Source organism: Lotus japonicus, chromosome 3 (genome assembly GCF_012489685.1).
Source record: "Lotus japonicus ecotype B-129 chromosome 3, LjGifu_v1.2".
Taxonomy (NCBI): domain Eukaryota; kingdom Viridiplantae; phylum Streptophyta; class Magnoliopsida; order Fabales; family Fabaceae; genus Lotus; species Lotus japonicus.
This window is the reverse complement of record NC_080043.1, coordinates 35,722,534-35,749,702: the sequence shown is the minus strand read 5'-3', so window position 1 is coordinate 35,749,702 and position 27,169 is coordinate 35,722,534. Positions and strand designations below refer to the sequence as shown.

General features: G+C 40.2%; 3 protein-coding genes across 3 annotated transcripts; 2 read left to right on the top strand and 1 right to left on the bottom strand.

Moving 5' to 3' along the window:
* Nucleotides 1-12,162: 12,162 nt before the first annotated feature.
* LOC130749778 (CASP-like protein 5B2) lies at nucleotides 12,163-14,974 on the bottom strand. The gene is made up of 3 exons (XM_057603150.1): nucleotides 14,650-14,974; nucleotides 13,175-13,307; nucleotides 12,163-12,579 (listed from the first exon to the last, which is right to left on the bottom strand). The coding sequence occupies exons 1-3, from the start codon at nucleotides 14,778-14,780 to the stop codon at nucleotides 12,379-12,381; spliced, it is 465 nt and encodes a 154-aa protein (XP_057459133.1). The 5' UTR covers nucleotides 14,781-14,974; the 3' UTR covers nucleotides 12,163-12,378.
* Nucleotides 14,975-16,708: 1,734 nt separating this feature from the next.
* LOC130744049 (uncharacterized) lies at nucleotides 16,709-17,500 on the top strand. Its single transcript, XM_057596243.1, has one exon. It carries the CDS (start codon nucleotides 16,709-16,711, stop codon nucleotides 17,498-17,500), a length of 792 nt encoding a protein of 263 aa, XP_057452226.1.
* A 4,018-nt stretch (nucleotides 17,501-21,518) lies between these two features.
* On the top strand, nucleotides 21,519-22,088 carry LOC130744048 (uncharacterized). Its single transcript, XM_057596242.1, has one exon. The coding sequence runs from the start codon at nucleotides 21,519-21,521 to the stop codon at nucleotides 22,086-22,088; it is 570 nt and encodes a 189-aa protein (XP_057452225.1).
* Nucleotides 22,089-27,169: the final 5,081 nt, after the last annotated feature.

Genomic DNA, 27,169 nt, shown 5'->3' with positions numbered 1-27,169 from the left:
TTTTCTCTCTGGCTTCTTTGTGGAAAGCAAATTGGTGCATGCCCTGCGAAGGTTTGGATGTTCTGAAGACTTGACAACAATAGCTGGAGATACTTTCAATGCCACATCTTTGAAAAGAATGGGCATGATTGAAACCAAAGCTGATTCCAGCACTGCTGAAGGAAGGCCAAGGAAAAGGATTCCTCTAAAGGACTATCCTCTCTGGTCCAAGGCTGATGATCCAGAGGCAATCAGATACTATCTTGAGGATCTGAAGCAGCAAGGCTTTGAGATTGATGTGAACCAATTCTTCAGAAATCTCCAAGACCCTTCGAACTTTGAGTCCCCAAGGAAGAAGAAGACCAAGAGGAAGCAAGTTGAAGCATCTGAGGAGAAGGATCCCTCTGATGGTGATGACAACGATGATAATGATGCTCCACCGCCTAAGAAGAAGGCTAAGAAGGTCAGGATTGCACCTCAAGTAGTTATCGTGGAAACTACTCAGGAACAAGTTAGACCTGCACCCTCCATCAGAGTCACACGATCTGCAGCAAGAGCTTCAAGTAAGTTTGCTGCTCTTTCTGATGATAATTTAAATTTGCTTGATGCAACCCTTGATGCAACCAATCCTGAACCATCACCAATTCATCAACAAACCTCTCACCCTTCACCCCCTAGAGACTTCTTCTTTCAACCTACCATTGAGGAAGAACCCCTTTGGAAAATGCTTCAAGCCAACAAACCCTCTGCCTCCACTACACCTATAATTCTTCCATACCATTCAGAAACCTCTGAACCACAAGCCTTTGAACCACAAACCTCCGCACCACAAGCCTCTGAACCTCAAGACTCTGATAAAACCACTACCAATCCACAATCACGTCATCCATCTGATCGTGACAACCTCTCTCCTATTCCATTTGTATCCTTTCCCACAAATGTTCCATTTTCTTCTCCATCCAACAAGTCATAAGCCACTAGGCAATTCTTTCAAATTGCTAGAGAAATGCTCTTTGAAATCCCTGAGCATTTCATCAATGTTCCTAGTCCTCGCCGCTACCCTGGACCTAGGCCAGAACCTTTGGTTCCTCCTGACTTTCTCATCCAGGCAATTCCTATTGCCTCAATGCCTCCTCCTCCTCCTCCTCTTCAAGAGAATGCTGAGTCAGTCTCCAACCATTCACCAGCTAACACACAGAATCCTGAGACTGAAACTCTTCAACCAAACCCTGAGACCAATAACTCTGCACATTAAACTCTGCAGATTGGTTCTCCCTCTGAAGTTGCCAGCAGCAACCACTCCTCATCACCTGAACCAAACATTTCCCTTATTCCCTACATGTACTCTGGACCAACCACCCTTCTTGACTGCATCAATGCATTTAATCATGAAGCATCATTAAGGATTAGCAATGTGCATGGTCGCACTGACCTAAGTGCAAGTCCATACCTGGTTGTTGAAGAATGGGAACGTCTGTGTTCTTGGATGGTTGACCAAGTTCCTCTGATGATGGGGTTTCTCAACTCTGAGAAGGCAAGGTGTGTTGAAACTACTACCCAACGTCTCAGACGAAGAGAACTTTTGGCTGAACAACAGATAAGGGAACAGCTCTATTCTGCTATTGAAGAAGCACGAAAGAAGAAAGAACAAGAAGAAGAAGCTGCAAGGATTGAAGAAGAGCAACGCGAAGCTGCAAGGTTGCAAACTCTGGAACAAGCTGCTCAACTTCAAGCTGAAGCTGAGGCTCTCAGAAATCAAGCTTTTAGCATTATTCCAGTTGCTTCTGCATCAGGTCAAGCTTCTCACTCTGATCAAGCTACAACATCTATTCCCCCTCAGTCAGATTCTAGGATTGATCTCATTGGACAACGCCTTGAATCTCATGATGCCATTCTTCAAGAGCTAAAGCAGATGTGCACAGAGCTTCTACGGAGAACACACAATCCTTAGATTTTAGGAACTCTCTCTTCTTATATGTTTTTATCTGTTTTTATTTCTTTGTTTTAATTTTCTTTCTTTTTAAACTATGTTTTCTTCTCTTTACTTTTTATGTTATGTTTTTCTATTACATTTCCCATTATGTGCTGCATATTAGTTGTTCATCATAAAATGTTTTAATATTAACCAACAAACAACCGCTTTTTATTCATGGTAATATCATTCATTTGCATCGTTACAATTAAAAAGGAGGATTTCTCCTCAAGCTCCTACATTCTCGATGCATCGCTGCTTTCTCTAGCTCCAGACGATGCTGCTCATATTCCAGACGATTCAAGGTCAGATGAAGCTCCTGCTTCTCCGGACCCTCTCCCATGGACACTAGTGCGTCCCCCACTTCCTGTCTCCTCACCATGTTATCCAGCTCCCGCTGGAAGAGGTCTTGTAGCTTTTCTACAAAGGCAAGGAAGCCTCTGAGGATTGTGTCCATTTCTGGACTCAGATCCATTCCCAAGAGCCGGTTGGTCAGATCATACACTGTTGGCTCCTCTGGATGGCGAATATTAAAGAACAAACTTTCATCAAATGCCTTCCTCCTCATCTCTTCGATACAATCTATGTAGGAAGCCATTGCTAGTTGTGTTCTTCTGTATCTGGGATGTGAAGACTGTTATGCTTTAACCGCTATTTATAAGCTCAATTCAGTCTCCAGACGTTAATGCTGAAGCTGTTTCTCGAGGATAAGTTATTGGTAACTGAAGCTTCTCTTTACTCCCGTGGCCGGTGGTAAACGTTCTGCATATGCATTAACTCATTTCATTAATTTGCTAATTTCTTTTTCTTCATTAATTCCTTCTCCATCTTTTTGAAACTTAGACCTTCTCTAAGGGGGAGTACCTTGTACTTCAAGCTAAGTTTTTCACACCCCAAACTTTTTGCTTACGACAAAAAGGGGGAGTATAACCCAGTTTTTTTTTATGTGTAACCTGTGTTAGTGTGATTTCTTTTTCTTTTGGAGAATTTAAGAGTTCCACCTTTATGACCATAGATATGTCACTGGGCAAATACAAGGAATACATTTTCACTTCTTCTGAAGTGATATTGGTTGACTCTGATACCTTACTCTGCTCATGACTCTGAATACTTATGCGCTCTGATTATTTCATTTCATCTATGTCATGCGTTTTCACTCTGAACTCTTCTATTATTTAGCTCAGAATCTAGATATCACTAGCGTTTTCATTAAGTCTTAGATTCAGGGGGAGCTAAGCTCAGAATCAAGCTGTGACTTGGATTCAGAATGAGCAAAATAAATCATTCACATCAGGATAAGTTTATTTCTATTCTCTAAACTCTGAGTGAATTCAGTTTATTGTTTAAGAATTGTTCATCAAAATACTTGGTTTTGTCATCATCAAAAAGGGGGAGATTGTAAGATCAAGTTTTGATCATGTAGTACAACTCTATGTTTTGATGATTACAAGTTAACGTTTTAGTATGAACAATTATGGTACTCTAACGTGTTTTCTGAGTGTGTTCATGACAGGCTCTGACCTTGATATAATCTCACACAAATCAGAAGCACTTTGCTTAAAGAGTGACCCGAGCAACGCTTTCGCAATCTCTATGTTCAAACTGAACAATAGAAAAGCTTCAGAAGATCTGAAGATAGTCAAGCTCTGATGTGGACTCAACTCACTTGAAGTTCTGAAGATCCAGACGTTCTGATAACCCAGACACTCTGAAGGTCAGAAGCTCTGATGGTTTAGAAAACTCTGAAGATCCAGAAGTTGAAAAGTGTAGTCTCTGAAGTCCAGAAGCAAACTGGCTCTGAAGACCAAGTACTTCTCCTCTGAGTTCAGAATCAGAAGATACAACGGTCAGAGGATCCATGCTTCCCTTTGACTCTGATCAACAAGCTTCACAAGTTCCAACACGAAGCATTCCTCTGATCAGAAGTCAACAAGGTTAAAGGTCACGTCACTATCCAAAGTAAAAAAAAAAATTACTATCCTGACGACCTAACCTAACATTCTCAGCCACAACAAAAGCTGGAAATCCCAGATCTGCCCTCCAACGGTAGCATTCCCATGCAATGTTCAAACCCTAATCCTTGGAGTATATATAGAGGCTGAAGACTGAAAGATGCTGTTGAAGAAACTTATACGCGCAAGCAATATTCAAATCTTCTTAGGAATCTTTCTTCATCGAACTCATTGTGTTTACTATAAGCTTTTCAGAAGCAATCTCTTTGTAAACAACATCTTTTAAACAGTTGTTTAGTTTACCTTTAGGAGATCAAGGTTGATCGGATCCTAGAGAAGACTAAGAGAGTGAATCTTAGTGTGAGCTAAGTCAGTGTATTGTTAGTCACTTGTAGGTTTCAAGTGCAGTTGTAACAAATCTCTGATTAGTGAATGTCCTTCATTCTAAGAAGGAAGAAATCACCTTCACGGGTGGACTGAACTAGCTTGAGTGATTCATCAAGTGAACCAGGATAAAATCCTTGAGTGATTCATTAAGTGGGAAGTTTTATTCTGAAAACGCTATTCAAACCCCCCCTTTCTATCGTTTTTCATACCTTCATACGTTACGATATTACCTCCCCTCCACGAGATTAGGTAATATTTAGAGATTGACAACCATGCTGCTACTAATTGCAGGTTTTCTACGATCCATTAATGAACAATCTTAAATGCTTGGAATAGTCCAACATGCCAAATTCACGCATGTAGTAGAAATAATTAATACATTTAATTCAAAAACTCCCACCTAACAGCCAATCAACTAGTGCAGTAGCCCGTGGAATACACGGGGCTATTTTTTACAGATAAAATTTTAATATTCCTTTCTTTTTAGAATAAGTGTTCACTTAAAGAAGATGCATACATATTAAGAAGTGTAATTAATATTGTCAACTTTTAGAAATATACCATTATTTTCCTAGTTTGCCCTTTAAGGTGTATTTCTATCTCTCCTCATTTATTGTTCTCATAAGAGTATTATATGGAAAAACATCAATAAATGCAACATTGAAATTTTAAGTGGACAGTTATTATGAAACAAATATTTTTACTCTAAGTGAACACTTATTTTTTTAGAAAGCAAAATATATATTAGATAGCAGCTTTGAGAACATAGCATAAAGTGAATACACAGGGTAACAAGGTAATTAGAGCAACAAAAAAGCTAATCACCAATCAACGAAGAACAGCCCCTATACGAATAAATCCAAAAAAAATGGCAACCAGCAAGGCAAGGAAAAGAAAACCCAAAATGGTTCCAAACTCACTCTGCCTTAACCTACGCGCTCTGATTTGATCATCTATGTCTCTAAGTGAACACTTATATTAAAATAGAGGGAGTAGTTATTTGTTTTTAATAATTAATTCTTTAAAATAAAAGTTTATTTAATGAGGAAAGGTTATGACTAATATCAAAAAAAAAAATTATGTTTGATTTTTTTTTGATCCTTTGGCCACCAGTCTCCACGGGGGAAAGGGGCCCAACGTGACTAATCTGGCTCGGGATACAGTAGTGATGTCCCTGGCCACAACGGTATTATTTTTTACCTCAGAGGGGATCAAAAATTATGTTTGATTAATAATTAAAATTTATATAACCGTAAAAAAAATTAAAAATTATATAAAAAATTATTTTTGACTAATATTTTTAATTATAAACATTGACATTATTAAAAATAGTTTTTTATAGGTAAATGTTAGTTGTTACTAAATTAATACAAATTATCCCTCCTTATGGTTCGAATCCTGACTTTTCACCTGCAATTACGCTTAACTTAACTATGTGAGCTACCCACCCCATCCAATATTATTAAAAACAGTTGAACTATTTGTGCTAAGTTATGGCATAATTAAAAAAAATAATGTAATTATTTTAAAATGTTATTTTCCTTCTAATAATTTATATTTCAATTTAAATGTTGATTTATAGTTATGTAGAATGTCTATTTAAGTTTTAATTTTTAATTTTTAAACTTTTATATTAGTAAGACAATATTTAGATATTAATGAATTTTTTAGTCCTGACTCCAAGCTACATCTTTTTACTACATTTTAGTCACGGTCCAAGAGACATACGATCCCCAATTTTCAACGTTAAAATAACAATACTTTATAATATTTTTTATGCTCCTCCTCTCCGATCTCCATGTATTATTCGGTGACTACCCCAAACCCATTCATCCCTCTTTTTATCTTTTTTTTTCCAATTAAAAACCTCCACCTAGGCCTATCCATCGGTCGGGTTTGGTCGGTTTCGGGCCCAAAAAGCCCAAACCGACCTAGCCCGCGCACACAAAATTAGACCCGCAACCGACCGTGAGAAGTTTCGGTTTCGGGTTGGTCGGGTAACTGGCGGGTCGGGCGGGTTCTATCGGGTTTCTTACCAGATCTATAGCAAACAATTACCCACACTTTACTACCCTAATTTCATTCAATTTCAGAGTAGAAAGAGCAGATCCAGAGATACCAAGAACAAGCTTTCCATTCATTTCCTCATGCGAAAGAGATTGTTCATTTAATCCTTGGGATTTCACATCATAATCAATGGTGAAGATGAACAAACTATTTCGGATGAGAGAAGCATGGAGGGTGAAGCGATGAAGTGGTGGAGTTGGTGGCTGGCTGAGAATCAGAGGGTGAGAGAGGTGGTGGAGTGGCTACTGGCTAGGGTTTCTGAGAATCAGAGAGTGAGAGAGGTGGTGGAGTGGCACTGGCGGCTGAGGCTTGAGTGAGCGACGTAGTGGAGTGGCGGCTGAGAGTCAGAGGTGGTGGAGGTGACGGCTGAGAATCAAAGAGTTAGAGAGGTGGCGACGGCGTGGAGTGGCGGCGACATGCTAGGGTTTCTAAGAAATGAAAATCAGAGAGTGAGAGAGGTGGTGGAGTGGCTAGGGTTAGGTTAGTTTTTGAATATATATGCCTAGGGTTGGGCTGAACATTTTTTTTATGGGATTGGGCTGGGCCGGCTGGTAAGTGGTAAGGTTTTTTTTTTTAATAGTTGGTTCAGTCGGGTCGGTCGGTTCTGACCCTAAACCGAACTCGACCGAACCAAACCAAATCGAACCGGTTTTTTTCCATAAGCCAACCCACCAACTGACCCGTTCGAACCGAGATGGCCTTTTTTAGTAGCAGGTCGGTCGGTTTCGGGAGGGCCCAAATTTTTTTGACAGGCCTACCTCCACCCCCACACAACGGTTGACGAAGATTTCTATCCAAAATCGCTGCCGAAACTTGGAGGAGTCCCTAAAGATGATGATGTCCATGGAAACCGACCTCTAAGAAACCAAAAAAGAAGACCAGATATAAGGACTCTTCAACTTGGCACGTAGATTGGAGGATGTAATTGTGAATGTCGCTTCCGGTGATTGAGAAAAGAGAAGGTGACAACGACCTATGGCGCGGTTTTGCCTTCACGACAATTTCCTAACGTATATCCAAACATGTAAATAGTCTTTTAGATTTTGGTCACACCCTTCTTGAAATTCTGCCTACTTCCCACCTCTTGTCATAACAATTTTTAGTTGAGAAAGCAAGGTAAATTGTATTAGCAATCTTCCATTATATAGACAACCATAGATAACTTAACTCATGATTTTCTTAATTCCATCACCTTCATGCATTAGAAAAAAGAAATATAAGAAGGGGGCAAGGACTAAAAATCTCCATCGAAAACAAAAAAATCACACAAAAAAATAAAAGGAATTAGGGGTGATATGAGAGGGGCCAGCCGCCATGTCATGCAAAGGAATCGAGTTCTTTGTTGTATGATAACCGGACTTGATGCAATAGATCCCCGAAGGATGGTGAGGCCAGAAGAAACTATCATTATCCTCTATCAGACGTTTTGGTGTTTGTAAGATAGTCACAACTTGTGCATTAGGGAGAAGACCTCTTATTTTTGTTTCATTCCACTTTCCTGAAGTAGGATCGATGAGGTCACTTACCATGATAGCTTGCCCATTGCTACTACTTTGCAGAGAATCTCCGTTCAATAGCCAATTGTCATTCCATATGCTCATCCTTTATCCTCTAGCAATAGCTCATCTACCATTTTTCCTGATGAAGTCCCTTCCTTCCAGTGGCAGAGCCAGGATTTTTGTGGAGCCTGGGCAACGTTAGACCTAAACCTAACCTTACGTCCGACTCCGGATTTTAAATTTCGATTGCGATCGCGGTTGCATGTGTTACAGTTGCAGGCATTGCGGTGTTGCGACTGTGTGGTGTGGCTCAAGCTTGCTTTTGTCACTGTGTTGATTGCTAGAAAATCTCAAGGGATTTCACACGCAATAGAAGTTTATTTTTCCAACCCCTATATATTTACCTCAAATTGTTTCACATTCCCTCCTTCATATACGGCTTAGATTCCTCCCAAAACTTCTTCCTATTTAGATTCAGGAAACATAAATTAAAATCTTTTAGCATTAACATCTCATAATAATTTCCAATTTAATTTTAATTAGACAAAAAAAAAATAAGAAAAGTATATAACATTGTAAAACCTTAAACATAAATCACTCTGCTTAAGTTACATAGATAAAATCAACCAGTAAGAAATGTACCAATGTCACAAAAGGCAACCAGCTGTTTGATTTTGTCATGTGCTACGTACCTTCATTGTAGTGTACTAGTGTACACCTCCCTACCCAAAGTAGACAACAAAACATATACATTGTACTTTAATTTTTTAATTACATGAATTAACAATAGCAACACAAAAGTATTTCACACAAATCAAAACAATTTTTAGATAGGGGTAGGGGGTGTTGAACTGTTGATTTATCATCACACACTGAAAGTATGACCATATCTTAAGAATAATTCCACCTGCACATCAGCACAACCAGATTCTTCACTGAACACTGTTTGTTATCAACCATGGGCTCTTCCGTCTCACACCCGTTATACCAGTAAAAAGAAAATCAAATAATTAACTGTCTGTTGCCTTTCTCTTGACTATGCTCAAGTCCCACATCGGCAAATTCTCAATTTTGGTTCCCCAAATTACAACTTTTTCTCTTTCTCCATTATCCCTCACAATGGCCGACCATAAGCTCCTTAATTCAACGAACACATATCTATACATGCAAGAAGAAGATAAAGATTTTGCAGAGATCTACATGCAAGAATAGAGTTTTTTTCAAGGATGAACAGAGGGCTTTGGATCAGAATGCCCCTGCGACCCTAAAATTACCCATGCGACCCTCAATACTGCCCTTGGGCTGCTCACATTTGAAGACGAAGCCACGCCATGGAGCCCGGGCAAGTGCCCAGGGTCGCCGGGCGGTGGCTCTCCCCCCTGCTTCCTTCTAATATACTTTTCCATATCCATGAAGAGTTCCTTGGTTTGGGAGCTTCAAAAAATCATGTTCAAGATAGTAAATAGCCTTCAAAATGTGACCCCGCAAAGCCTCTAGGTTATTGAACAGTCTCCATGATTGGTTTGCAAGGTGAGCAATGTTTTGATAATGAAAGTCTCTGAACCCTATTCCACCATCTATCTTCCGCTTCATAAGTAGGCCCCATTTCTTCCAATGAACCCCTCGCTAATTGTGTTGTCCCGTCCACCAGAACCTTGCCACCAGATAATTAAGAGAAGAGGAGAATCCTTTAGGAAATTTAATAATAGCCATTGTGTAAGTGGGGATAACTTGAATGACTGTCTTGATCAAAACCTCCTTCCCAGCCTGGTTAAGAAGAACTTCTTTCGATCCCGCTATCTTCCCTTCTATCCGCTCCTTGAGCCATCCAGAGAGTGTGTTTTACTTCTTCCTCAGATAGCTGGAAGCCCAAGGTAAACACTCGATGACTCCCAACCTTGGATGTTGAGGATGCTTGCTAGTTGTCTCTTCATGTTATGGTCTAGGACTTTGTTGCATATCATTCCAGATTTGTGTGGGTTGATGCGTTGCCCGGATGCTAGTCAGAAGGTGTTGAGGATGTAGATGAGATTATAAGCTTCCTGGGTGTTTGCTTTCGTGAAGAGGAGGAATCATCTGCAAAAACGAGATGTGTAAGAGGTGGGGCCGTGATGGCAAGTTTGGTTTCTACAATTGAGCCCATCACTTGTTCTTTCCTTAGCATGCGAGAAAGGACATCAGCACATATAACAAAGAGGTATGGTGAAAGTGGGTCTCCTTGCCGGAGTCCTCTTTGTGGTGTAATCTTTTGAGAGATGAAGCCATTGATCTTGATTTTACAGGTAACTCCTTTGACTAGTTGCACCACCAATCCCATCCAACTCCTATAAAACCCGAAAGCCACCATAGTCTTTTCTAGGAAGTTCCATTCCACCCTCTCATAGGCTTTACTCATGTCGAGTTTGAGAGCCACATGGTCCTTGCTTTCTCTTCCTTTTTTCAAGATGTTATGAAAGGCTTCCTGTGCGATCTTGATGTTGTCTTGAATCCTTCTTCCACCCATAAAGGCACTTTGGTTAGGGGTGATGCTATGGTTGAGACCTCCGTTCAGCTGTGTGACCATAATTCTCGAGATCACTTTATAAGTGAAGTTACAACAACTAATATGGCGATATTGTGTTGTGGTTTCTAGATTGGAAGTCTTTGGAATTAGGGTGACAACTGTTTCATTAACTTCAGGGGGAAGGTAGCCAGTGAAGAAGGTTCTGATTGCCTTGCAAAACACCTCCTTAATGGTTTCCAAGTGATTCTTATAGAACAATCCATTCAATCCATCAGGGCACGGTGCCTTGTGGCTGCCCAAGCAATTTACAACATCTTTAATTTCTTCATCTGAAACCGGTATGATCAAATCATCATTGAGAATTGAGGGACGACCACGTTGATGTCTCGTAAGCATTCCCCGGTACCCTGAGAGCAATCAATGGTGTAGATATCTTGATAGTGCTTGACAAAGGTGCTCATGATGGTATCTGGACCTTCTATCCAATCTCCATTCTCATCCCTTAACTTTTCCAGTCTATTCATATCCCTTCTCTAAATGGTGGTGGCATGAAAAAACTTGATGTTCCTATCCCCGCATTTGGCCCATTTTAATCGTGATCTCATTCCCCAGTACATCTCCTCTTGCTTCCATAATTGGCTAATCTTCTTTTTGTACATGGCTACTTAGGCCCAATCAACTGTTGCATGTGGTCTATTTGTGATGTTGTCAAGTTTCTGTTTGAGCTTAGCGATCTCCATATTTCCTCTTTTCTCAATCTCTATCTTCTTGGTTCTGAGCCTTCACCTTATCAATCTCAAGCATCAAGGTGGGTTAATGGTTATCCCCAACCCCACCCCAACATTATGATTTTTTTAATACTTAATTTTATGGTAGAAGGGGGCTAAAGACCGAACAACAAAGAACTTGGTCCTAACATAGAGATAGAGTGTTGCACAAAAAAAACGTGTGCGCAAATATTATGAATTGTTTATCGAAACAATGAGCTTTATTCATGAACGGTACCGACGGATCTTTTAGAGCTTAAATTGGTGTTACTGGTACATTAATGCTGAAAAATTATTCCTTGTACCAAAAATTATTGAATTTAATATACGATCAGTGTAAACATTTTTCATACTGCACTTTTAAATTTAATTAAAATAAAAAGAAACATTAAAAGTTTAGAATAAATGACATTTAATTATTGTATATCTGTGTAAATATGTTTTACATTGACGATGCACAAACATTAAACTCAAAATTATTTGAGCATATATAGTTGCACAACACGCAGCGAATATACTTCATAATTTTTCAGTCTTTTTCTAAGAAAAAACTTCGTTTGCCTTATTTCATATCATAATAACTAACGCTAACAATTGACTAAATCAGATTCAAAATCTTTAGTTGATGAACTTCAAGCCTACAAATTTAGTCAATATATATTAGTTTACTTATGCTATTTAAACTTTTATGGTTTTATTGAACTTTTAATTTTATTTTAAAATATCCGAATTTTCATTAAGGAATAATAAGCTAATATTCTACCATGAAGGATTTGAATTTGATAGAAAATCTTATTTTGATGCCAAATAACGCATATGGACACACACACGAGGAACAATTTATGGCGTATTAAAAATCAGTGACAAAAATTAAATACTGATAACTTTACCTGGACTAGAAAAATATTGTACCATATTCTTATTTTAACTATCAAGCAGTTTAATCAGCTTACAGTATCAAGTGAGAATTCTGAGGATGCAAGGAGCCAATTTTGAACATCATGCAACTATGATATCTTTTTGCTACCATAAGAAAGATCACAGAATCACATCCAAAGCTTTGATTGAAAAAGAATCTATATATATCTATAGACTGGACGTGGCATGACTAAAAACAGAAATCAATTGAGTTTTGAGCAGGGACAATGAAAACATTTGCTAATACAACAAAAACCAAAAATTTACAAAAGATCTCAACGATACTCTGATGTCTATGGCGCGGTCATCTGTCTAGCTAAGGAAATATGTTGAGCTAGTCGGACGCCAAGATCCAAAACATGACGTGGGATGACATTGCAGTAAAAAACCAGGTGATAAAAGCCATGGCTACAGAAATCTGGTACCTGTTGCAAGGATTACCCTTGCGAGTAGCGCATAAGTCTAGGTCTCTTGTGTACAAAACTACAATTCCTGCTGACGAGCACGCCGCTGCCAGTGACAAAGTCGATGTCACCTGTATTTCATAATACTATGATGATCTCACCAGCTAATCTCAATTTTTCATCAGAATATAATAAATGTAGTGCCATAGAAGAAAAGGAAAATAACAAACGCTTGATCCCAATATCATCATTATTAAATAAAATTTGGAAATTAAAAGCAAGATTTTATCAGCACTGCACCAGAAACATGCTGTTCTGCATAAGTACATGGATGCTAAAGCAGTAAGTTATGTTCATTTCGAAATTTTGACAATTCTTTTTACAAGAAAGAGATCAATGAGTAACATGAAGTTGCAGTTGGCACTGATTCAGTAGTTCTGCTTCATTAGTTGTTTTTAAAGAATAAGAGCTCTGACAAAAATTGAAGACACAGGCATTCAGACATCAGTGCTTAGTAATTACCAAAGTATTCAACTCCAGCAAGTTATTTTCTGACAATTTCAAGTACTTAGTAATTACCAAAGTTCAAAAGTAGTCCATGTTCAATTAAATTATGCATATAATCATGTCCAACCATATTCGTCTCCTTTGATTTCTTTTGATAAACTTATTTTTCAACATGAAAATAGAAAGAAAAAAACAAAGGAAAGTGGCATGATTATTTACCCAATCACCAACAACAAACAGGCTGACAAGAATTGGATTTTGTAGGTCTCTCTTTTTTCTCAAGGCATAAATATCAAGACATGCAAGTCCCAAGCTCCAGAGCACTTGAAGTCCCATTGATGCAATCAAATAGCTGAAAGTGCAGGAAAGTACCAGAGTTATGTTCACATGAAAATATGAAATCAATTTCAGTTAGATGGAACAGTTAGTTAGAGAGTTAGTTACAAGAGTAAAGATGGTTGGATGTAAATAATAGGTCGGGAAGATTAGTGGGTCCGTCTTCGGTTCTGAAAAGGACTTTGGCGAGAGAACTGCGTCTCTTGAGTACCTGAGTGTAGTGGAGATTTTTCTATCAATAAACATCATTTTCTTCTATATTATGAAGTATGAACCAGTACCAATAAATTATTATCAGAGCTGCGGAGATTGTTCTTTAAAATGATTCCAACATTTGAGGAATGGAGGGTGTCATTGGTGGATGATCAATGTAAAGCGGTATTTTGAGGCCATTGGAATCCTAGAGGAGAAGAAACTATCACGGGCTTGCAGTGGCTCTAAGAGGATGTGCTTTTGTTTGGTGTTTCACTGGAAATGTGCCATCCAAATGTGACATTGTGGGACAGCATGAAGGCCACGTGGGGCAGGGGATTTCACCAATTTGGATTGCTGGACCGGCTCCTCAATAAAATTATGCCAACCTGCATTGACCCCCATTCTACTCAAGCCAGTTAATGATACTTTAATACCCTTAAATGGTATTTTTATATTCCATCTTGTGCATTGACCCTCATTCTACTCAGTCCAGGTCTAGTCCACACCAAACTATTATTTTTCCTCACATTGGGCCGCTCCTCATTAGCAACACTATGAGTCCAATTTGCAATGTGATTACTATGCCAGCAGTCTGATTTCAAAAATCCAATTCTGGTACTAATTTGAATGATTCCAAATCATTATGACCGGTTCCCCTATTTCTGTGCAGTTATACTTATTCTCCAACGACTCCCCAATCTCCTCCTTACTTAGTCCCAGGCCAGGTGGCATGATATATAGGAGAAGATTTCCAAATACAGAGAGCACATTTGGAAGGAAAAAAAAGACAGCGGACTTTTCATTTTAAGTAATTATTCTCCTCAATTGAGAATCTTACCGAAAATACTCGGTTATCATGCGAGATTATTCCCGAAATCCCTCATTCATTTGCACAAACATCTAATCACAAGCTTAATTTAGAAATGAAAAAAATTAACCCTCCCCTCCAATCACACCCTAAGAGTAAAGACATGTTATGTTTTGCACACCAAAAGCAAAGAAATCAAGTCAATTTCAGCAACCCATCCTTAACCACCGATCAAACCTTAATCACAAAACCAATCAAAACCCACTAGACAAAACCCCAAAAAAGCTAAAAATCATGCATCAAAATTTGATCTAAAAACAAAGAAGGAGCAAGTTGAAATAGAATAGAGCAATACCAGAAAGCAGTGTAAGTAGAGAAGCCAAAAGCTGTGACCATGAGGCCAATCGAAGCAGCACCAAATGCACATTGTCCTATCCTCAACAAGCACCCGCTAACCGTTCCAGGCCCACCCAACAAATGCTTCATTCTTCTCCTTCTGTCCCTTTGAGAAAAGGGGGACGAAAATAGAAACCCTAAATTTCAGAATTGTCCCATTTTCTCACCCTGTCTCTCTCTCCATGGGAGGGTTTTGACTGCGGATTCTGTGTGTTTTGTTGAAGCAGTTTTTTGGGGTGAGAGTGTGGAGTTGGTAAAGTGAATGGAATCGTTGGGTCATGGGTGACTTTTTTAATGGCAAAATCTATTAATGTTATCTCAAGTTCCCAACAATTATTCATGTCACCCCTTTCCAAAAATGCATATAGCGTTGTGTGAAAAATAAATATATAAAAACATTTTTTTCATACCGCACACACATAATGACTTGAATAAATGTGGAAATCTTAGCAATAAATTTCCCTTTTTTTGTGTGTGTAGATTTCAATAATAATGCATCATATTCCACATGTTAAGAGATATAGAAATAAAAGTGAGAAAATTATAAAATACGATATTTTTTACAAAGAAAAAAGGTTTTTTTTATATAATGCCGAAAAAATATCAAAGTCAATTAAAATTACTTGTATGGTTTAGTTTTGGCCACATGAAGTGGTGATGCGGCTTGGATTCTTGGAATTCGCGTGGAGTGGGCTAAATTGAAAGAATATGCATGTTCCTAAGGTGTAGGGTGGCAATTCGCATGGACTGAAGTGAAGTCATGACGAGCGTAGCACGTGGTGTCAAGGCTTTGGGAGATAGCGACAGGAGACTGGGACATTGCGTTGACTCAAGCGGAGTCCTAACGTGTGAAGCATGAGACTGCGAATACGCGTTGACCATGGTGAATTAATGACTTCGTGTGGACCTTAGCAAATTCCATAAACACTCATTTTCGTTTTCACTCTCAACTCTAATTCTTAATATCTTTCACGTTTTAAGATTATCTCTAATATTCGGTTGATCTTATTTGTAAGTTTTCAAAATAAAATTTCACTTCTAGTTTATTAATGATTGTTATTTTAACATATCAACTTAGTATTTTATATTATTTTTTTGAAGGTATTGTAAATAGTGGAGTAAACAATGATCAATCTTAGACTGAGTACTGCGGAGCTACTCAAGCTAACCATGTTTCAGATCTGGAATGAAAAATGATAGATTTTTGAGGATGAAACTATTCGTGATTCTTGAACTGAAAAGCGTTTAAATGGTATGCTTGAACAAATCGCAGGCCACCTTCATGCAGGGTCGTAGAGAGCACAAGGCCAAATAGGCCCCAAAAAAAATATTAGTTTGTATATATTATTTTCATATAAGGTAGACCAGTCTCGTTTAATTGTTGGCCAATTATTGAAAAAAAAATTGTTACCTATAAAGCATTATTATTGGCCAGATTTTGTCGTAGAGAGCACAAGGCCAAATAGTTTGTATATATTATTTTCATATAAGGTAGACCAGTCCCGTTTAGTTGTTGGCCAATTATTGGAAAAAAAAAATGCTACCTATAAAGCATTATTATTGGCCAGATTTTGTCGTAGAGAGCACAAGGCTAAATAGGCCCGGCCTTAGGCCCCGCCCCCCAAAAAAAATATTAGTTTGTATATATTATTTTCATATAAGGTAGACCAGTCCCGTTTAATTGTTGGTCAATTATTGAAAAAAAAATTGTTACCTATAAAGCATTATTATTGGCCAGATTTTGTTTTGTTTTTAGAAAGATCAAAAAGTTAGCCAAAGACAATTTATGAATAAGGACAGTTGCTATTAAGAGTACAACTACAACCGAGTCTCCCATATGGCTCTGCTAGGGTTTTGACCTTTTAGGTTTTTGACCAAGTAGATCAAGTGGAGTTTTTTTATTCCAATCTCTGTATTGGCTGGTTTATTCCAATCTCTGTGTTGGTTCTTTCCAATCTCTGTATTGGCTTTGTCTCCCACTGAGTGGAGTGGTCCCCTTGTCTAGGAACTAAGCAACAATGGAAGAGTGGAAAGACCTTGACTTTTCACTGGAGGAAAGTGAAGCACTTATCCTTGGAGAAAACAACACCTCACCCAATGCTTTTGAAAACACAGTTGTTGGAAAAGTTTGGGCACAAGATTCCTTCAACGTGAAAGCTTTCAAAAGCACACTGCTGACTATTTGGAAAACGAGAGAAGCAGTGGAAATTATTGAGCTGGAAAAAAACTTGTTCTCCTTCAAGTTTGCTGCAGCACGAGATAGAGATCTGGTTCTCAGAGGTCAACCATGGACTTTCAATGGTCATGTTGTAGCACTACAGAAGATAACAGGGGAGGAGCAACCATCTGAAATCAACCCACACACCTGTCCCATGTGGGTCAGAATTTATGATTTGCCCCTGAATCTGAGAGACGCAGAGAACCTAAACAAAATAGGAGGCAGCCTGGGTGAGTTCATGGAACACGACAAATCAGAGGAGTGTTTAGCAGGAAAGTATGCCAGAGTGCGAGTCTCAGTAGATCTGCAAAAACCTCTGAAGAGGGGTGCAATAGCCCAAATCACTCCGATTAAGAAAGGTAAAATCTTCTTCAAATATGAGAGGCTCCCTGACTTTTGCTATGAGTGTGGGATGCTGGGTCACACCTTCAAAGACTGCCCGGACAGAGATGATGACCGCGAGGAAGATGAAAAGCAGAAATTTCCCTTTGGAAAATGGATGAGGGCTTCGCCGAGAAAAGTAACTTTAGTCCGAAAGGAAGGATATGCGGAGAGTGGGAAAAGCATGAGAAAGTCTCTCTTCAAGTCATAGAAGGAGAACTCCGAGGAAGTCCAGGAGGGCCAAACGTCAACTGAGAGAAGCTCAAAGGGGAAAGGAAAAAAGGTTTCTGCAATAAATGAAGACGACGAAGAAGATACAGGAGAAACCTTACCTGCAAAACCCCAAAGCCTTGACAAAGTGGCTGAGGTTTTTCAAAACTTCACCATTAACACTAAATCAGGCCATGAGAAGAAAAAAGAAGCAGAGAAGCAGAATGAGGAGGATGGGGAAAAGGAAGAGGAGAATCAAAACCAAGGTGAAACAGAACTGAAGAAAAGGGGGGTCTAAAAGGATGGAAGAGATTTGCAAGATCCAATCAAACAGACGCTCCACAGACACAGGTAACATGTGCGGGGTCAAAGAGATCAGAGATGGAGATCGATGGTGTGGAAGAGGAAAACAGGGGCAGCGAGAAGAAGAACAGAACAGATATGGTGATTGATGAAATATCGGCGGTGCTGGAGGTCCAGCATTGCCGGGAGCCATGAAAACGATAAGCTGGAACTGCCGGGGGCTTGGGAACCGCCGGACAGTTCGAGCCTTGCTAAGGCTCATTTGCAGTGAAGATCCCGATGTGGTGTTTCTTATGGAGACACGAAGAAGAGGAGGTGAAATGAAGAAGATAGCAGAAGAAACGGGTTTTAAAAATTTCTTGGGGGTGGACTGTAGGGGTAACACAGGGTCTAGAGGAGGTGGATTAGCTATTTTGTGGAAAGAGGGGAGTAAGATTGACATTGTATCATACTCCCCCAACCATATTCTATTTAAATGGACAGATTTTGAACAGAGAATCAACTTCTGTTGTGGTTTTTATGGCTTCCCCGAAGAACGCAATAAGGCAAGGTCTTGGGAGCTCATTTTGAATCTGAAACAAAGCATAACAGACCCTTGGATCTGTTTTGGAGACTTTAATGCCATAGTCTCTAATGAGGAGAAGAGAGGGGGGGTAGACAAAACAATTGAACAGCTGGAGAGCTTTACTCGCTGCCTTGAGCATGCAGGCTTGGAGGATATGGGTTTCGTGGGGGACCCCTTCACTTGGACAAATGGCAGACAGGATCAGGCAAACATTCAAGAAAGATTGGACCGCAGCCTAGCAAGTAACAGCTTCCAGAAGAGATGGCCGGAATCAGTAGTGAGGCACCTCATAAAATACACCTCTGATCACAATCCACTAGCAATTACAATCTCCAACCAACCAATAGAAGAAAAGAAGAAAAAGAAAAGGGTGTTCAGACTAGAAGAGCACATGACAATTGAGCATGATCTGGGATACCATCTGCGAAATACATGGAACCGTGGTGGACAAGGAGTGGAGGAAAAATTAAAGAGTGCAAAAGAGACCATAATCTCCCTGGAAACAGAATTTGGAAGCCTCAGACAAAAGGTACAGCAGCTAGAACAACAACTTAAGGCTGCACAGAACTGGAGCCCAACGAAGGAAAACATTTTGAGAAGAAAAGTACTGGATCAAGATTATGCAGATATACTAGAAAAAGAGGAACTCTACTGGCGGCAGAGATCAAGGTCCATGTGGCTCAAAGAAGGGGATAAGAACACAAAGTTCTTCCACGGGAAAGCAACACAGAGAAACAAGAGGAACAGAATTGTGAGGATCAGAAACTCCCATGGGGACTGGGTTCACAAACAAGAACGGATTGCTACTCTTATGAAAAATCATTTTGAGAAGATGTTTGAGTGCAGCCAACCACAGAACATTGCAGGTGTATGTCAAAAAATCACAAACCGACTGGACCCGGAAACAGTAGAGGAACTTGAAGAGGAGTTCACAGCTGAGGAGGTAAAGTATGCTCTACACCAAATGCATTCCTTAAAGGCCCCTGGTCCCGACGGTTTCCCAGCCCTGTTCTACAAAAAATATTGGGGAATCATAGGCGAAGAAGTTATAACCAAGGTCCTATCAATTCTGAATAGAGGGGAAGATCCATCCACCATAAATCAGACCTTTATCTACCTCATACCAAAGACAAAGGCGCCAGAAACCCCAAGTGAATTCCGGCCAATTAGCCTATGTAATGTCATTATGAAACTAGTGACAAAATGCATAGCAAACAGAATTAAAGGCTTCCTTGGCGAGGTGGTGGGAGAACAACAAAGTGCTTTCATTCCCGGGAGGTTAATCACGGATAATGCACTCACGGGGTTTGAGGTTTTCCATTATATGAAGAAGAAAAAAAAAGGAAAGAAGGGGTACATGGCCCTCAAGCTAGATATGTCAAAAGCCTATGATAGAATTGAATGGTCTTTTCTCAAAGAGGTTCTCACTACTATGGGCTTCCCCACAAGAATCACAGATCTGATTTTCAAATGTGTTTCTTCGGTTTCCTATGCTATACTTGTGAATGGGGAACCAACTCCCTTCTTCAATCCCCAAAGAGGACTTAGACAAGGAGATCCCCTATCTCCTTACTTGTTCATCCTATGTGTGGAAGCGTTCTCGGGCCTTATATCTGATCAGATATCGCAAAAAAGACTACATGGTATTCAAGTGGCAAGGAGGGCACCAACTATTAGCCATTTGTTCTTCGCGGATGATAGTCTGATTTTCAGTAGAGCAACACAAGAGGAAGCCGATTGCTTGCTTGAAGTGATCAAAGCTTATGAGCTAGCCTCAGGACAACTTGTCAATATGGACAAAACGGAGATTTCCTTCAGCCAAAATGTGCCTCAACCAAGCAGAGATATGATCCAGCAAAGGATGGGAGTAAAGGCTGTTATAGTCCATGATAAGTACCTAGGTCTGCCCACAGTCATTGGTCAATCAAAAAAAGCAATCTTTGGGAAGATCCAAGAGAGGGTGTGGAGAAAACTACAAGGGTGGAAGGAAAAGGCTCTTTCAAAAGCCGGCAAGGAGATCCTCATCAAGGCGGTAGCCCAAGCCATTCCAAATTATGTGATGACATGCTTCAAGATCCCCACAGGTGTGTGCTCAAAAATAGAGAGCCTTCTTGCAAACTTTTGGTGGGGACAAAAAGAAAACGAAAGAAAGATACATTGGGCAGCCTGGAAGCACTTGTGCAAACCAAAGAATAGAGGGGGGCTCGGCTACAGAGACATTGAGGATTTTAACAAAGCTCTCCTAGCCAAACAAGCTTGGAGGATCTTAAATTCAGAAAGCTCTCTTCTTGCCAGAATATGGAAAGCTAAATACTTCCCAAAATGTGATTTTCTGAATGCAAAGATTGGGTACCAGCCCAGTTTTGCTTGGAGAAGCATATGGAGTGTGTTGGGCTTCATTAAAGAGGGATTGAAATGGAGGATTGGAAATGGAAAGAGAGTTCGTATATGGAAAGACCCTTGGCTGCCAGGACCAGGAAGTGGTTATGTGATGTCAGATATAGCCCCAGGCATGGAACACATGACAGTGGAAGAACTCAGAATAGAGGAGAATGGAGGCTGGAATCACTTCCAAATTCATCAACTTTTCAACCCAGCCGAAGCTAGGCTCATTAAAACCATTCCTCTAAGCTGGAGGGGGGCAGAAGATAAGATTGTCTGGAGATGGAGCAGAGATGGTAAATACACAGTCAAGTCTGCCTATTACCAACTTCAACTTGAAAAAATTGAAGCTGCTGCTAGTGGATCGAGAACTGCAAATTTCCCTTGGAAGAAACTGTGGGCCGCTAAAGCACCGAGCAAGATCAAGCACTTCATTTATAGATCAACTCACAACATCACTCCCTGCAGAGCTAATTTAAAGTGAAGAGGCATCCAAACAGAAGAATCATGCGTGTTATGCGGTCAAGAAGTACCTGGAACACAAGATCACCTCTTCCTCCATTGTCCCTGGGCTAGAGCTGCTTGGTTCCATCACCCTCTAGGAGTTCGCATAGATCTGATCCAAACCACTTTTGTCGAGTGGCTAAAAGACATATGCATGAACAACACAGAGGACATAGCAGCACAAATCTTCCAAGGTATTTGGGCAATTTGGAAGGCACGAAATGAATGTTTCTTCAACAACACCCAGCTCCAACCCAATACCTCGATGGATACAGCTATGAAATGCTTCTCAGATTGGTTAGCAGCACTAGAAAAATACAACCAAACCAAACCAGAAACAAGAGAGGAACCCTGGAAAGCTCCAGCAATTGGATGGATAAAATTCAACATAGATGCAGGCTGGACAGGAGAGAGCTCGACAGGATTTGGTTTCGTTGCAAGAGACACAAGAGGAGTTCTAATGGTGGCTGGATCTCAGATAGAAGAACAAAGAATGGATCCCCTGTTAGCTGAAGCAATGGCCTTAAGGTGGTGTTTAATGACAGCGAAGGAGTTAGGTATGGATAGTGTGATTTTTGAATCTGACTCTCTCTCTGTAATCAATGCAATGAGAACGGATTCAACCGCTTGGACTATCCAGACTGTTATACAAGATTGTAAAGCCTTAGCTAGATCCTTTCCCTCCATCTCATTCTCACATGTAAGGCGTAAAGCCAATTCCCCTGCTCACATTTTAGCCTCTGTAGCATGCAAATACCTCTCTAAAATTTGGTGGGATAGTACCCCAAATGAGAAAGTGCATGCTTTGATTGTAGACTCAACTTTTTCAGATTAATACAATGATGCATTGAACCTCAAAAAAAAAAGGACAGTTGCTATTATTGACAAGAAAAAAAAGATCATTGCCATTAAGTCAAGTATGCAGCAATTTGAAAAAATGGGAAGTTAGAAATTCTAAGTGACTAAGTCTAACAGTAATTAATAATAAAATAAATTAACACTCACACATAGAAGGATTGAGTTATATTAAAACTTTGGATCTTAGCCTTCCTCTTATAACAAAAAAAACTTTAGATTCTTTTCCTAATGTATATATTGCCCATAAAATTTTATTAACAATCCCTATAACGGTTGCTACTGCTGAAAAAGTTTTTTAAAATTAAAATTGATTAAATCATATCTACGGTCAACAATCAAGATAGATTGAAAATGTTAGCTATTTTGTCTATAGACAGCGAAAATTTAGAATTACTTGATTTTAAAATTTTAATAAATAATTTTTCAGCTAAAAAACAAGAAAAATAATATCAAATAATAATATTTTAAAAGTTAGAAAATTACTTTAACCAATTTCGCATTATGCCTAATATGTTGTAACACCCCGATTTCGGTGGCGTCACTTTAGTAACCAAAAGAAAATACTTTAAGCGGAAAAACGTGAATTATTTTTTTTCGACAATATAACTAAAGACAAAAAGCAATAAAACTCCCCAACAAAAGATAAAAGGAACTACTATACAACTATATATACATGCCTCGTGTCGGGTGACAGAAAAGAGTAACGCCCGAAGGCAATATGTACAGTCCAAGATGAAGATACTGTGTCCGCAACACTAACCTACAAAAACTGAGAGCAAGTTGGCCCAGCGGCCTAAGAAAAGACCCCCTAAATCCAACCAGCTCTCTGTGATCTCCATAGGAAACCACACAAAAGCTACCGGTAGGAAAACTACCCTGTCCCCAAAACGGAAGCATGACGGTCAGAGCATCGACACAACTCCTACACTATCCCTACCCGAGGAGCCCACACTAGCACTCGATCCTACATGCTAGCGCGGTCGTCATCCGAATCTGCATCCAGGACGACTAGGTCGACGTACTCAACACTGCCCTCTCTGTCCACCCTAATGCGCTCCCGCACTGGACTCTCGGGCTCGGGGCCCGGAACGAGATCCGCAACGACAGCAGCAGCAGTAGACGGACTAGACTCCGTCGAAGCCCCACCTACTGGCAACTCCTCAGAAGGGTCCTCATCATCTGAAGGAGATGGTGGCGGTGGAGGTACTCCCAAGCCGGGTCCACAGTGTACTCCTGGAGGCAGGTTGAAGCTCACTATGTGCCTCCTCATCACTCCCTCCGTCAAGCGTCCGAATCGATCGACACGGTCCTCCATGATCCGACCGGTGTAGGTCGCACGGTGGCCCTCGGGATCGACCACCCATGCACCTGGGTCGTCTTGGTCAAGCATCTCGTACCTGGTCCCCCCTGACGGGCTGACCATGGTAAACCAATCCCCCATACTCATCTGACAAATGGCGTAGTCCGCCCAAACACACACAGCAGACGCGAGGGTCAACTCCAAAGAATTATATAATTAATAAAACCAGATATAATTATAGGATAATAAATACTAGCCTCTCAGGCTTATAAGTTTTGGGATAGCTTCCTAGGGTTGCATGTATCACAATAAATATAAAGAGCCATAAAAACAAGTAGCATGCCTCAAAAATAGGATAAACAGTTACCAATCACACTCAGCAACTAAGTTAGCATGTATGTTGCATGAAATGCAATGCTGGGTAACAAAATGCATTCCGGAAGAAGGATGGACATCAACGAGACGGCCCTAACACCAGCCACGGTGGGTACCTTCCTGCTCGCGTGTCTCTTACACCACACAAAAGTAGTCAGATCAGCAGTGAACCCGTAGGTCTGCCATTCCGTCTGCTACTGAGGACCACCGTAGTGTCCTAAATATGGAAATCCGGGTCTTATGACCATTTTGGAATCCACCGAGGTCCGGTATCACGCCGTGTATTAACCTCAAAATGAGTGCATGAATGCAAGTGATTAGCCAAACAACGTCTCCGACCTCACCCGACACGTCGCCACGTGTTCTAGATTAACTTAAAGTCTCTAAAAGAATACCCTAAGGTAAATGTCGATTCTGCGACAAAATACAATTAATCATAAACAAAAGAGTGCAACCACTCACGACAACTCTTCGAGTCATCAATGCTCTCACGAAGTCTCACGCTTCTGTGGAGTCTCACACATTCACAAAGTCTCACGCTTCAGTGAAGTTTTATGCTTTCACAAGGTCTCACGCCTCAGTGAATTTACACACTTGCACGAAGTCTCACGCTTCAATGAAGTATCATGCTGTTCACGAGGTCTCACGCCTCAGTGAAGATCCATGCTTTCCACAAGGTCTCACGCCTCAGTGGAGTATCACGCATTCACAAGGTCTCACACCTCCGTGAAGCTTCTCGGCTCATCCCTTGGATGGCTAAACAAACTGCTCCCAGAGCGAATGAGTATCAACATACCCAAAACTCGAAATCTTCCCAACACTTGGATCCGACGACACTTCTCATTTTCCAAAACTAAACTTCAATCCAAAGCTTGCATCCGAGATTGTTATCTTTATTTAAAGGTTTAGAGGTTGCTTAATATCTTATGAATTTCTTTATAAAAATAGCTCTTTTTAGTCTTATCGTATTCCCTATGAGTTCAAAGTTCCCATAAAACCCAAGTAATTCCCTGAGAAGGTCTCGATCCATTGGAGCATGACAAGGTCCGAACTCCGTTCGTCCTTTTAAAACTCTCTCAAAATCTCATAAAAATTCGGCATGACCTGCCCGTAATCCTCACTTTTCAGAATCTCAGGTACAAGTGGAATAGCATCATTGAAACAGCTCAACCAAAAGACATAAACAGCATATTCCAACACATCCTAAGTTAACCATGTAGCACATAGCATGTGAATCATTTAGCACACAATATCATGGCATCAAGTACTCAACAAGTTCGGCCGAAGCCTCAGAAATCATTTCAGACATTTAGCAATTAGGTGCATAACACATAAATCAAGTCGAATTTCATCGACACCTAAAGCATTATCTAGTAATTCAGAGAGTAGCCCTCACCGGTGGGTCTTCCAGCTTCCTCCTCCAAATGTTCTTCAAGCTCTTCTCCTTGGTTTCTTGGAATCTCCTCAAACGAACCTTAAGCAAAAATCACAGAAATCAACACCAAGAGTCAGAAACTCAGCAATCAAAGAGTCCTAGGGTTACACAGTACACTACTACCTCCGTGGTACGACAATCTAACGCGTTAAGACAAGTTTTCGAAAAATCGGATTCTCCTCCCCCCTTGATATAGCTCTCGGCCACTTTCCTTAATTGGGAGGGTCGATTTTTCTTCGATCAAACTTGGTTCCTAGGTTAACATAAGCCGTAACTAAGACGGTTCTAGGCTCGGAAAAATTTTCGGATCGAAAACTGATATAGGGGTAGTTTGGTCATTATTTTTAGCTCAGAATTTCAAAATTGGATTTTAGAAAAACAAATTGGATGGGGACGTCCACAACGACGTTTATGACGACAAATCCTACTAGCACTAAGCCAAGTCGATAGATTAGAGCGTAAAGGTTGCGACTTTGGCGAAAAATGGGTATTTAGGGTAGAAATTGATCCCGGCGGCATTTCGTCGACATTTGACAAAATCTAATCCGCAGAACACGCTCAGGAGCATGCAGGGAAGAAGTTTAGACGCTGAAATCAACTGATTTGAACAGTTTTTCAAAAACCTCAAAATTTTGAACTCAGAAAGTCGCAGGAGAAATGGACAGAAACGACGATTCGAAGGAGAGTATAGATTACCTACCTCGAGGTCTTCGATTAGTGACGAACGGTGAAGCAAACGGGCAAGAATCGACGAAGATCCGGATCTCTCTCTCTCTCTAGAAACTCGCGGCTTTGGGGGGTGGGGAAAATGGGTTTTGTGAAAAAAAATCTAATTTTTCAACTATTTATAGGTTTTGGAAAAAACGGAAAAATGATTTTTTTGCGATTCCGATTTTTCCTGCGCGTTCCTCTGCGCATTCTAAGATAGGTTCTGGCGACAGAATTCCAGAACTCAAAATAGAATTCTTGGAATTAAACCAAAAGATCCAAAATCGGCATAAGTCGGTGTAAGTCGGTTTATCCCGAAAAACTACTTTTTGCAGTGATCGTCGGATGAGAAAACTTCCTTCTGAAGAAAGATTAGGAATGATGAGAGATGTAGGAGAACGCGGGTGGAATCTTCGTTTGAGTTTCCGGATAGAAAAAGTCTTCATCGTCTGTCGATCTTAGGTTTTCCGAACTATCAGGGATTCCGTTTCGGCAAACTTCCGAGAATTGGAATTTGACGTTCGTACATTCCAGGATTTCGCATCGAAATGGTTGTTTAAGGACGGAAAAGAGAAGTTCTAACATTTCTCTGAGGATTTTTGGAATTAGTTTCCATCGTGTCCTAAAGCGTAAATTAACTATTCACTAATACCTTCGACCTAGGATTAAGCGTATGTTAGTCGTGCTATAACTCTTTCGGTTTTTCGATACATTCTTGGACTTTTCCTGAACCTCTTTCCTTCCCAAATTTATCTTAATCAAATAACTTTTTTTATTTTATTCACTTATCCAAAGCGTTAAAACTTGGGCCTTACATTACTACCCTCCAAAAAGAAAGTTTCGACCTCGAAACTTAAGGGTCAGTAAAAAGTTCTGGATACTGTTCCTTGATCTTTTCCTTCAGCTCCCACGTTGCATCACCGGTGTCCTTGTTCCAAATAACCTTCACTAACTCGATCACTTTACCCCTCAACTGCTTTACCCTTGTGTCACCAGTGCTGATTGGCGGTGTCTCGAAAGACAAGTTATCCTTCAACTCAATGTCATCCAGCTCGATGACGTGCATCGGATCAGCAATATACTTCCGCAGTTGTGACACATGGAATACATCGTGAACGTTTGATAGAAAAGGCGGTAGTGCGATCTGATAAGCTACCGGTCCTACACGACGAGTAATCTGATAAGGTCCAATGAACTTTGGCGTCAGCTTTCTTGACTTGATTGCTCGACCAACTCCTGT

Excerpts from the sequence above, each read along its gene's own strand:
- LOC130749778 (XM_057603150.1), bottom strand. The coding sequence starts at position 14,780 with ATGAAGCATTTGTTGGGTGGGCCTGGAACGGTTAGCGGGTGCTTGTTG. Across the intron at positions 13,308-14,649 it reads TCTACTTACACTGCTTTCTG|CTATTTGATTGCATCAATGG; the intron begins GTATTGCTCTAT and ends CTGCACTTTCAG. Across the intron at positions 12,580-13,174 it reads TGTTTGTTGTTGGTGATTGG|GTGACATCGACTTTGTCACT; the intron begins GTAAATAATCAT and ends TATGAAATACAG.
- LOC130744049 (XM_057596243.1), top strand. The coding sequence starts at position 16,709 with ATGGAAGAGTGGAAAGACCTTGACTTTTCACTGGAGGAAAGTGAAGCA.
- LOC130744048 (XM_057596242.1), top strand. The coding sequence starts at position 21,519 with ATGGATACAGCTATGAAATGCTTCTCAGATTGGTTAGCAGCACTAGAA.